The 12,542-nt window shown below is 36.6% G+C and overlaps 3 protein-coding genes across 3 annotated transcripts; all 3 read right to left on the bottom strand.

Moving 5' to 3' along the window:
* Positions 1-591: 591 nt before the first annotated feature.
* On the bottom strand, positions 592-2,772 carry LOC26529636 (juvenile hormone esterase). Its single transcript, XM_047009960.1, has 6 exons — positions 2,552-2,772; positions 2,271-2,447; positions 2,093-2,213; positions 1,295-2,034; positions 942-1,237; positions 592-886 (listed from the first exon to the last, which is right to left on the bottom strand). Exons 1-6 carry the CDS (start codon positions 2,753-2,755, stop codon positions 652-654), a joined length of 1,773 nt encoding a protein of 590 aa, XP_046865916.1. The 5' UTR covers positions 2,756-2,772; the 3' UTR covers positions 592-651.
* Positions 2,773-4,340: 1,568 nt separating this feature from the next.
* On the bottom strand, positions 4,341-6,517 carry LOC6640211 (juvenile hormone esterase). The gene is made up of 6 exons (XM_023182180.2): positions 6,253-6,517; positions 5,984-6,127; positions 5,777-5,927; positions 4,989-5,716; positions 4,636-4,931; positions 4,341-4,564 (listed from the first exon to the last, which is right to left on the bottom strand). Exons 1-6 carry the CDS (start codon positions 6,454-6,456, stop codon positions 4,381-4,383), a joined length of 1,707 nt encoding a protein of 568 aa, XP_023037948.1. The 5' UTR covers positions 6,457-6,517; the 3' UTR covers positions 4,341-4,380.
* A 1,113-nt stretch (positions 6,518-7,630) lies between these two features.
* Positions 7,631-9,919, bottom strand: LOC6640210 (juvenile hormone esterase). The gene is made up of 6 exons (XM_002063317.4): positions 9,638-9,919; positions 9,369-9,512; positions 9,160-9,310; positions 8,381-9,099; positions 8,021-8,316; positions 7,631-7,957 (listed from the first exon to the last, which is right to left on the bottom strand). The coding sequence occupies exons 1-6, from the start codon at positions 9,839-9,841 to the stop codon at positions 7,774-7,776; spliced, it is 1,698 nt and encodes a 565-aa protein (XP_002063353.2). The 5' UTR covers positions 9,842-9,919; the 3' UTR covers positions 7,631-7,773.
* Between the last annotated feature and the right edge of the window lie 2,623 nt (positions 9,920-12,542).

Here is a 12,542-nt window from a genome sequence, read left to right on the forward strand (position 1 = left end):
CCCGCATCTGCTCCAGTACCTGTGAGTGAATGGATTTCATGAGAACATTAGGTCACTACCCAGCAACACATGTTTTTATCAATTAGGATATCTATATCTCGTCTAGAACTATGCTCAGTTTGGTCATCAGCGTGGTGACTGCGGCGGACCTTTCAGTTTCTTCGGTTAACTTCCTCGTTCAGTATTACAAGGGCTTTATTCCTATGCTCATTTGTGACCTGTGTTTCTTGATTTTAGGATTATTAAAAAGGTTGTTAATCGCTAACATAGGACTTACAGACTCCTGCATATAGAAGGATTTTGAAAAATTCGCCTAAATGCACACAAAAGTTTCGACCCAAAATAACGCAACACTTGTTAACCGTTTACCTGATTTATCGGATCTTTTATCGATCGGTTAACGTAACAAACGCTAAGAGGGTCGGAAGAAAGGAAAAAATTTAGATTTCGCACCACAGGAGAAAGCGCTGAATAAGATAAAAAAAAAACAATTCCTTCAACGGTAGGCAATTGAATTTGTCACGTTAGTACTTGTTATCAATTTTAATATATTGATATTAACATATATTTCAATTATTTTTCGACTTAGAGGATAATTAAAAAAAATATAAAATAAAAAAAAATAATTCAATTTGGTTAGAAGTACTTAACCTATTTACCAGAGGTGTATGTGCCATAGAAAGGATTTCCAAGTTCAGATTTTCTGCTTTCCTCTAATAAATCCAACCAATATCGAACTCGTTGAGTTGGATATGCGTTATTAACTCTGACGTGTTGTAAACTATATTTTGCATTGAAAAATTCATGATAGTCACAAATGCCTTTGGGTCGATGGGCCAAAACAGATGTATCACAAGAATCCAATGTGGGAAAATTAAGGGGTTTTCTATAAAGACAGAGATATAGAGTCGACTTTACATGATTTCATTTTCGCAACTCACCCGTGTTTGGCAAATGTTACAAAATAGTTGACAAACAATTGGACGATCGCGGCCTCGGTAGAGTTTCGATGAAAGTCGCGAAAATAAAGAGGACTGCGAAACAAATAATGCAAATCATCGCCATGAACAACTCCATAATTTCTGGTAATACGTTTTGCATACAGTGAGGCAGAACTAAAACGACCCTTATAATTGAAACTGTACATATAGATAGGGTGCACATCGGTATCTACATTTCGAAGATAATATCTAATAACGTTATAGAGCGGATGCTTGAAACCTCTATCGGTCATCACCTGGGATTATACATCAAATTAATTAAAGTTCTTATATGTTTGATACTTTTTACTTACATCTAAAAATCCTCTTAAAGATCCTTCGTGCAATTCCTTTGTACCACCAAAATAATCCTGTACTAGTTGAATTAATTTTTCATCTTTCACAGTTGCATTAAATCGATTAGGAAATTGTATTAACTCCAAAAGGTTATAATGGAATTCGGAATTAAAATTCTGAAGCACTGAAGAGTTTTCCATAATATTAATTACCCACTTGGCTCCATCTTCGGGCACAGTGCCCAAAAGCCAAGGAAGTTTTGTGTAATTTACTGTTCTGATCAACTCTTCCGGATCTTGGGTAAGAAAGGCGTTCTTTCCTGGAGGCTCTATTACTGGACGGTAATATGTATTGGGATCCCCAACCCAACGTTTAACGTAGTCTTCAGCTTCAACTAGTTTTAGTGCATTCACTTTTCGCAGGGCCTTAGAAAGTTTCGTAGTACTTATATGGTCTACATTTTCTATATTACAGTAAAATGCAGTGTTCCGGGCTTTTTCGAGTGGGTTTCGTTCAATGGCATAGGGACTATTCGCCGTGCCACTCATGCTAATCACTCTATGAAAGAGACCCTCAGAGTTGGGATTCATTAAATGCAAATGGGTAGCAATGGCGCCAGCACCATGACCAAATAACGTCACCTTGTCCTTATCACCCCCGAAGTCGGCTATATTTTCCTGGACCCATTTTAATGCCATGTGTTGATCTTTGAGTCCAAAATTTCCAGAAATACTATTATCCCCAGTTGACAGAAATCCTTTTAAGAAAGGAAATGTTGGGACTTAAATGGTAAAAGTTTATTTTACCCAACATACCCAAGGCTCCCAATCTATAAGACACTGTGACCAAGATTACCGATTGTGTGGCCATAAAATACTCTGGACCAGTATATAAATAACTAGCCGATCCACTATTGAATCCACCGCCATATATATACCATCACTGGCGAAATCCTAGAACGTTGCTGTAAAATTTTGACATCTGTCTTCATTTTCTGTTGATATTACCAATATCTTGTGGACTCACCACTGGTCTGTAGACATTTAAATAAAGACAATCTTCTTTTCCAAATATTCTTTGTCTATTTAAGAAATAATTTCTTTGAATGCAATTCGGCTTGGACTTAGTACCATCAATTGTAAACGGAAGTTTGACCATCTTAATGGGGTCCTAAAATAAGTTTTTAAGAGACAATTGACAAGATATACATACATATGTATCTCATAGCTCGGAGAGTATTGAAGAATTGCAAAATTTTTTAACAAAAAACTTACTCGAAATCTTAGTTCTCCTAAAGGGGCCAAGGCATAAGGCATGCCCATAAATGCCTCAAATTCAGTGTTGTAGGTATGCCTAAATACACCCCTGATGCAAGTTGATTTTGGCGGACACACAACCAACAATTCATTATCATCAGTAGCTGATACAAACACCAGGCAGAGGGAGAGATAAACCACTGGCAAATATGGCTTAAACATGACTTGAAAAAAGCGATTCAAAGAATTAACCATAACTATGTTTGATACTGAAGGGCTTTCGCCTATTATCCCTTTAAAGCTAAGTTGCATAAGCCATAAAATTTGTCATTCGTCACAATATACAATTATTGTAGTGTGATGCCGCCCAAATGGTCGCGCCACAAAATTATAGATATAGTAGATATACATATACTACTCTCGCAAATATTCATATGCACATATGTATACATACTTATGTATAAGACTCTGACCTGAAACTGGATAGCTAGCTATTTGTATACCATACAACCAAAGGGTGAAGTTGTATATTAATGTGGCCAAAAGAGTATTAAGCAGCAGAAGGCAGCTTTTTCTATATATGTACGTATACTTTCCCCATAAAGTATATATACATATTCTTGATCAGATCAACAGCTGAGTCGATCTAGCGGCTAGTTTCTATGTCCATCTGTCTGTATGAACACCTATGTATATACATAGATCTCAGAGTCTATAAGATATAGAGCCACCAAATTTGTTATGTTTGCCCGTTATTGGAATTTGAAGAAAACTGATTTTCTTAGAACTTTGGTCTGTGTACTCGTTTAGTAAGCGGGATTGATAACTTAGCAGCATGTAAACATGATTATATATAGCAAAATATATTTGTTATTTTTGTAGTAGAATGACTAGTTTAAACTGTAACGACCGTCGATAAGTCTGCTCAAACTGTCAACACTGTTGTAACAGAGGGTTAACAGAGGACCGTCGATAACTCAAACTTAACATCGTCGCTAACGTTGACTAACACTAAAAGTGAGAGAAGAGAATAGAGATAAAAAAAGCAAGGCGGAAAAAATCTATTTAAATATTTAAAAAAGCTTGGATTCCCACTTCTCGATTTTGCAACCATCACAAATGAAGCCAGACCTGACGGGAACAAATCAAAAATGGCAAATCTATTCACAAGTGACGAATGCTGGCCTTTATTTCTGGCTGTCGCGAAGAAAACTTCGCTAACGGTAAATGCATCGACTGAAGTTTTGATTCACTCTGGAGGGTAGAACGTGTTCCTGCTAAGGACGATCGCCCAGAGAGCAAGAGCGTCGTCGTTATATATACATACATATGCATGCACATTGTACTTACATACATACATATGTACATACATAAACTGGAAAGGAAGTAGAGGGAGTACCGGCATTCTAGGAGCTAGGCACGCACCAAAGGTTCATGCCGTCAGAATGAGAAAGAGAACATTATTGAGTTCTGCCATCATCGAGTCAAAGCGAAGCTGCCCTAAGGAATCAACTGAGTTTCCACAAAAGCGGCACACATTTTTGAAGCGATTGCCCAGAGACGGGCGACACAAGCAGAAGTGAATAAATAGTGCTAGTGAAACCAGTGAGAAGAACAACAAGGATAAGTGTATGTCAGGACCCGAACAGGTGAGTTTTAGTTTAGTTTTTACCTAAGGGCCACACGGCATGCATTGTTAGCAGTGAAATTCACAATTTCGTATCAGTATGTATGCATAGGAGATCTTGTTGCAATATCTTCAAGTTTTGCATTTGTTGAACTTCCGTGTGTAAACAAAAATATTAGCTTATGGTATTCCTGGTACAATTTATTGCATTAGCAATTGTTTATTCTAACAACTCTTGCCATAATTTAACTTTTGCGGTTGGAAAATCGGATTTTACTACCACTTCAAATCCCTCAGGAATATTGTCATTGTTCACAAATTCATGGTAATCACAAATACCATGGGGTCTTGAATCTAAAACGTCTGTGCCACAAAAGCCGATCGGTGGAACATCGACTGTATAACTGTCGATAGCATAAAAAGCATTAGGTAAAATAATAAATAAATTTGCATTTCCAACATTACAAAAACTTACCCAAATGTTGCAAAATTTACGATATATTTCACAAATTTTTCGATAACCTTTGCCTCTACGGAACTTTTATGAAAATCGAGAAATGTGGTAGGACTACGGAACAAATATATCAAATCGTCACCATGAACAACTCCATATTTTCCAGTCACATTTGCTTCAGTATAAACCGAGGCATAACTAAAGGGTCCTTTATAGTTAAAGCTGTACATGAAATGAGGAAACTTGCCTCCTGGAATTTTCCAATATTCATAGATGGCTTCATAGAGAGGATGCTTAAAACTTCTGTCGGTGATTGTCTAATGAAAAAGGATACTGGAACGATCTCGTATAAATATGAGTTTGTTTACACTTACGTCTATAAACCCCGCCTTAGTTCGTTTCGTTAAACAAAAAACCCCGTCAAAGTATTGAGATACGACTATTTCTGTTTTGTCCCTTCCTTGCTTTGGAGTAAACCGATTGGGCCACTCCAATAACTCTTCAAAAAAATAATCAAATCGCTTATTAAACGCACGACGTAATACAGGATTTTCTACAATGCTGATAGCACGTACAGCTCCTTCTTGGGGAACGGTTCCTAGAAGCCAAGGTCGTTTCTGAAAGTATATACTTTTCATCAACTTTTCTGGATCAGCTGGTATGATCGCGTCTATTGATGGAGGTTCTACCACCGGTCGATAAAGGGTTAGGGGTTGTCCATCCCAATCAGCGGCGTTGATTAATGTTTTTGCGTTAACATATCTCAAAGCCTCAGTAAGCTCGGCCGTACTTAAAGTGTTTGCATTTGGGATCTCGCACAAGTGTGCAGTTTTGCGAGCTTGTGCCAGAGGATCTTTGGTAATGGCAAAAGGAACGTTGGCCGTTCCACTCATGCTAATCACTCTATGAAAGAGATTCTTAGAATACGGATTTATTAAATGCATATGGGTGGCAACGGCCCCAGCATCATGGCCAAAGATGGTAACCTTGTCGTTATCGCCATCGAAAGAATCTATATTGTGGCGAACCCATTGAAATACCAAATTTTGATCTTTAAGACCAAAATTACCAGGCATATTGTAGTCTCCAGTGGACATAAAACCTGAGAACGAAAGTGGAGGAGTTAGATTTTAATATAAAAAGGGTTAGTTAATTATCATACCCAAAGCTCCCAAACGATAAGACATTGTGACCAAAATTACCGACTCTGTGTCCATAATATACTCTGGTCCAGTATTTAAAGGACCAGCTGACCCGCTAAAGAAACTTCCTCCATGTATGTAGATCATTACGGGTAAAAGACGCAAACGAACCTAAAATGTGCGGGCATTCAACATCTGCCGACATTTTGGATGACTTTTGGGCTCACCTTTGGTCTGTAGATGTTTAAATAAAGGCAATCCTCTTCTCCGAATACTGTTGGATTAGATATGAGATAATTCTTTTGGATGCAATCCGATTTGAACTTAGTAGCATCATAGGTGTTAAACCATCTTGCCTTTATTTTGGGACTCTAAAATGGAAGCCAAAAAGATTGAAAGTACAATCAGAAACTGCTAGGGGCATATTCTTGGATCAAAATATAATTTCTATTCGATCCTTTCATTTCGGTTCGTCAACCTTTATCACACTACTAACCTGAAATCTTAGTGCTCCTAGAGGTGGCTCGGCATAGGGTATGCCCATGAATGCCTCAAATGGTCCATTTTGATAGCCATTCATTGTAGTTCCCCTAAGGCAACCGACTTTTGGCGGACACACAATCAAGTCCTCATCCTGAGCCGCAGAAATAAACGCCAAGTAGAGAGAGAGGTAAAGTACGGTCCAATGTGCCTTAAACATGACTGGAAAAATCAATCCAAATTTTGACCGAAACTGGGTGGGACAACTTCTGGTATTGGGCTTGCTGGTGATGCGCTATCGCCTTTTATCCTTAAGATGCTAATTAAGCCAGAAAATTTGTCATTCGTCACAAAATTATACAATATCTACAAACCAAATCAATGTAATTATTACATGATTACGCAAGTTTGTAAATCCGTTAACTCAAGGTATTGTAAAAGAGATAAGATGTTTGTAACGCAGAAAAGAAGACGTTTGGCGACTCTATACAGTATAATTTTTTAGATTATCATGATTACCCATGTCCGTTTTTATGGGTGGATCGATCCTCCGTAATTTAATAGCTTCTAGCATTTTATAAAGCGTGTCTAAATGTGGAAATGGTAGATACTTTTAACGTAAGTGGAACAAATTAGTTTTATGGAAAGACATTCCATTGTATTTAATAAGTAAGTTTTTAAGTTTTCATTAGGAAGTATAGTCAGTATATCCCAATTATTAATCCCATCCCATCCCTACCAATACAGTAACCTAATTGCTCACTTCCCTTACTTATACATACAATTATGGGTATATGCTGGAGTTTTCCCAAGAATAATAAGTAATCGATGGACCTTTTGATGACTTCGATAAACTTTGACAAAACTTTTACACTATTTCTAAAGTTAGTCATATATAGAAATTTTCAACGCGATAACTTTATGACAAAAATAAAGGCGGTAAGCCCATTACGGCGCAGAAAGAATTACTTATTAGTTCATGTTTCGTTTTACTAAATTCTAAATTCAGCACAGACTTAAGATTAGAACTACATTTTCTTCTAATAGGAGATCTGGTACCAAAGTTCAAGACTTCTTGCTCGAAACTTTCATCGAAAATGAATATTTTAACTTCCTGCCAGTTTCAATTATCTTGATCCGCTTTATAACAAAAATACATAATCTGAAAAACAATCCTGTTTTCGAGAAAGCTTCAGTTATAAGGGCAATGGGTGACGAGCAAGAGAGAACTTCTCTTTACTCAGTAAACAGTTGTTCAGAATGAGTTCTACCCAGCAAGCTATTCAAGTTACTGTATTGCTCACTCTCACTCCTGTGGTCGCAAACTTCTGCCAATATCACCCTAAGGATTGGTTACACAATCTCTTCTATAACTAACATTACTTTTAAAAGGCTTAAATAGCAAGTAATTAATTTATTGCTTTTTGTTATGACATGAAATTACAAATTTTGCATGAAATCGTGATTTTGTTAATGAGCTTCCGTGTTTAATAAAAAATATTTGCTCATGGCATTCTTGGAACAACTCTCTCGTAGTCTAGTCTAACAACTTTTGCCATAATTTAACTTTCTCTGTTGGAAAATCGGATTTTACTACCACTTCGAATCCTTCATGAATATCGTCATTGTTCACAAATTCATGGTAATCACAAATACCATGAGGTCTTGAATCTAAAACGTCTGTGCCACAGAAGCCGATCGGTGGAACATCGACTGTATAACTGAAAGCATAAAAGGCATTAGGTAAAATACTAATTTGCATTTCCAACATTACAAAAACTTACCCAAATGTTGCAAAATTTACGATATATTTCACAAATTTTTCTATAACCTTAGCCTCTACGGAACTCTTGTGAAAATCGGGAAATAAATGTCGACTACGGAACAAATATATCAAATCGTCACCATGAACAACTCCATATTTTCCAGTCACATTTGCTGTACTAAAACGCGAGGCATAACTAAAGGGTCCTTTATAGTTAAAGCTGTACATGTAATGAGGAAACTTGCCTCCTGGAATTTTCCAATATTCATAGATGGCTTCATAGAGAGGATGCTTAAAAACTCTGTCAGTGATTGTCTAATAAAGAAGGACACTGGTATAAAAGCATATATGTGTATGCTATAAGTCTGTTTACACTTACGTCTAAAAACCCTGCCTCAGTTTGGTTTTTTATGAGATAAATCCCGTCAAAGTATTGAGATATGACTATTTCGGTTTTGTCCCTTGCTTGCCTTCGAGTAATCCGATTGGGCCACTCCAATAACTTATCCAAATAAAATTTAAATCGGAGATTGAACTTTTCACGCAATTTTGGGTTTTCTATAATGTTGATCGCACGTACAGCTCCTTCTTGGGGAACGGTTCCCAGAAGCCAGGGTCGTTTCTGAAAGTATACGCTTTTCATCAAAATTTCTGGATCAGCTGGTATGATCGCGTCTATTGATGGAGGTTCTACCACCGGTCGATAAAGGGTTAGGGGATGTCCACCGGCGTTGATTAATGTTTTTGCGTTAACATTTCTCAAAGCCTCAGTAAGCTCGTCCGTACTTAAAGTGTCTGCGTTTGGGATTGCACACAGTTTCGCAGTTTCGCGAGCTTGTTCCAGAGGATTTTTGGTAATGGCAAAAGGAGCGTTGGCCGTTCCACTCATGCTAATCACTCTATGAAAGAGATTCTTGGAATACGGATTTATTAAATGCATGTGGGTGGCAGCGGCTCCAGTACTGTGGCCAAAGATGGTAATCTTTTTGTTATCGCCATCGAAAGAATTTATATTGTGGCGAACCCATAGAAATACCAAATTTTGATCTTTGAGTCCAAAATTACCAGGCATATTGGAATCTCCAGTGGACAAAAAACCTAAAAATGAAAGTGGAGGAGTTAGATTTAAAAAAAAAAATGGTTAGTTAATTATCATACCCAAAGCTCCCAATCGATAAGACATTGTGACCAAAATTACCGATTGTGTGTCCATAATATATTCTGGTCCAGTATCTTTAGGATTAGCTGACCCGCTAAAGAAACCTCCTCCATGTATGTAGATCATTACGGGCAAGCGACCCAAACGAACCTAAAATATGCGGACATATTAAACGTCTGCTGACATTTTGGATGACTTTTAAGCTAACCTTTGGTCTGTATATGTTTAAATAAAGACAATTCTCGCTTCCGATTACTTTTGAATTAGGTACGAGATAATTTTTTTGGATGCAATCCGATTTAAACTTAGTAGCATCATAGGTGTTAAACCATCTTGCCTTTATTTTGGGACTCTAAAATGGACGCCAAAAAGATTGAAAGTACAATCAGAAACTGCTAGGGGCATATTCTTGGATCAAAATTTAATTTCTATTCGATGCTTTCATTTTGGTTCTTCATCCATTATCACACTACTCACCTGAAATCTTAGTGTCCCTACAGGTGGCTCGGCATAGGGTATGCCCATGAATGCCTCAAATGGTCCCTTTTGATAGCCATTCATTGTTGTGCCCCTTAGGCAACCGACTTTTGGCGGACACACAATTAAGTCCTCATCCTCAGCCGCAGAAATAAATGCCAAGTAGAGACAGAGGTAAAGTACGGTCCAATGTGCCTTAGACATGACTGTGGAAAAACAAACCAAATTTTGGCCGAAACCAGGCGGGTATTGGGCTCGAAGGCGTAACCGCAACTATGCTTGCTGGTGAAGCGCTATCGCCTTTTATCCCTAAGATGTCATGGTGTTTGTGTTAATTAAGCCAGTAAATTTCCCATTCGTCACAAAATTATACAATATCTACAAACCAAATCAATGTAATAATTACATGATTACGCAAGTTTGTAAATCCGTTAACTCAAAACTTTTTTCTCCCTAGCACAGGGTATGGTAAAAGAGATAAGATGTTTATAACGCAGAAAAAAAGACGTTTGGCGACTCCATACAGTATAATATTTTAGATTATCATGATTACCCATGTCCGTTTTTATGGGTGGATCGTTCCTCCGTAATTTAATAGCTTCTAGGATTAACTTTGGCTTTTTAGCTGTTTTCGGTCGGTTGGTCTTCTTTATTATATCATGCTTTGGGAACGATCTGTCAAAAAGTCTTTCAGGTAATGAACAACAAAAAAACATTTTTGTTTCTTAAATTCTTAGATAGTTCTTAATAAGGGTTAACCAAGAGTACCAAAACTCATGAAGTAGCCAAGATGAGTCGATGGTTGTATGTTGTACCTTGTGTATTTTGCTTCCTAGTTGTTGTATAAAGCGAGTCTAAATGTGGAAATGGTAGATACTTTTAAAGTAAGTGGAACAAATTAGTGTTATGGAAACGCATTCCATTGTATTTGATAAGTAAGTTTTATGTTTTTAAGTTTTCATTAGGAAGTATAGTCAGTATATCCCAATTATTAATCCCATCCCATCCCTACTAATACAGTTACCTAATTGCTGACTTCCCTTACTTATACACATAAATTAGACTGTATGCATAAAAAAAATGGTTTGGCTCCATTTGGGCGCAGAAAGAATTAGTTAATAGGTTATTATGCATCAGTGCCAACTTTGTATAAATCTGTTTGAAAGATAAAATTTTGTTTAGCAAACTTTCTAGGCTTTTTATTTTTATTGCCAATATCACCAAACTTTGTAATTTAGCAAAATATCAGGACAATCATAATTAGCTGAGGAAAAACAATAATTTTAAGACAAAGTGGGAATATCTAAATCTTGAAACTCTGAAACCCAATAAGCTAAATTATAAGTAGTTTTTATGTTTCGTTTTACTAAATTCTGAATTCACCACAGACACAGAACTACATTTTCATCTAATGGGAGATCTGGAGAGTTAGAAGTTCAAGACTTCTTGCTCGAAACTTTCATCGAAAATTAATATTTTAACTTCCTGCCAGTTTCAGTACAAATTGCAATCAAAAGTAAATACAAAAGAAGCTAACTTCGGTTATGCCGAAGTTTATATACCCTTACAGTCCTTGGCAATAATATTTTTACATTTTGAAAATTCTTTTCCTGCAACTCAATTCATCAATACACAAACAAAACCTTCAAATTACACAGGCCGACATGATTTTTGGTGACGTTAACCTGCGAAGTGTTTTTAACTAATTCGGGTACGCTGATTCTGACTGCATACTCAGTTTTTGTTCATCACGTCCAGATTTTGTGAAATTAGGGGATCTAGTGTTGGAAAATAGGCACCCAAAAGTATACTATATAAAGTTGAAAATTGTTTTTCTACATTTTTAACGAATTGTAGAATTTCTTGTTTAAGAAAAATAGCTGTTGTCTGCCAACATTACTTATAAACAATTTGTTAGATGCATAAAATTACAATAATTCTTTAAAATTAACAAGTTGCAAATTCTTTGAATTCCAACCATATCCAAAGTGTATGATAATATGCATGATAAAAAAGAAACGCCTCTTTGATTTTGTGTAAATTGCGTTTAAATTATACCTAATATATTAATAGGCTAAAATAATAACGTTTTGAGTATAATAACTTGCTTATATTATACTAGAAAATATTGAAAATGAGGCCATTTTGAATAATTCCAACGCATTTTTTTCAAAATCCTGACGTGATGGACAAAAACTAAGTACAGGGCCGTGATCAGCACCCCCAAATTACTATAAAAGACCTATTTAACTTAGAACACTTTTTCATGACCTCGAAAATGTCGGCCTGTGTTATTAATCTTTTTACTACAATTTTTATTTTTCTTTCATCATTTCCTAAGCAAAGCACGGCACGCATACACATACAGTTCATATAGCGTTGCGTCTGTGTGTGTATGCATCTGCTCTATTGATTTGATGGTGACGTAGTAGGCAGCAAGCAGCGCTGCCGCTTAAAGCAGACCCGATTTATATTGACTGTAACTTATGTTCTATTTATCCGATCAGATTCAAATTTTGGGATCTGATGTTTTATATCGAATACTTTAATTTTGGTAAATTTTCTGGGGATACTCCAATTTCTTCACCTATGTTTCTTTTAGAGCTATATGATATAGTGTTCCTATCCTGATGATTTTCATACTTTATCTTACCCGAGTTATAAGTAGCTTAATTTCCAAGTTTCATCCCAATGGCTCTTAAGATGGCTAAGTGAAATGCACCGACGGACGGACAGATAGGCGGACATGGCTATATCGACTCATCTTTTCATGCTGATCACGAATATATATACTTTATGGGGTCGGAAACGTTTCCTTCTGTGCGTTACAAACATCTGACCAATTTTATTATACCTGCTGCAAGGGTATAAAAAGGCCTCTCTGGCAATCTATGTACATGCAAAA

Source organism: Drosophila willistoni (assembly GCF_018902025.1).
Source record: "Drosophila willistoni isolate 14030-0811.24 chromosome 2L unlocalized genomic scaffold, UCI_dwil_1.1 Seg196, whole genome shotgun sequence".
Lineage (NCBI taxonomy): Eukaryota > Metazoa > Arthropoda > Insecta > Diptera > Drosophilidae > Drosophila > Drosophila willistoni.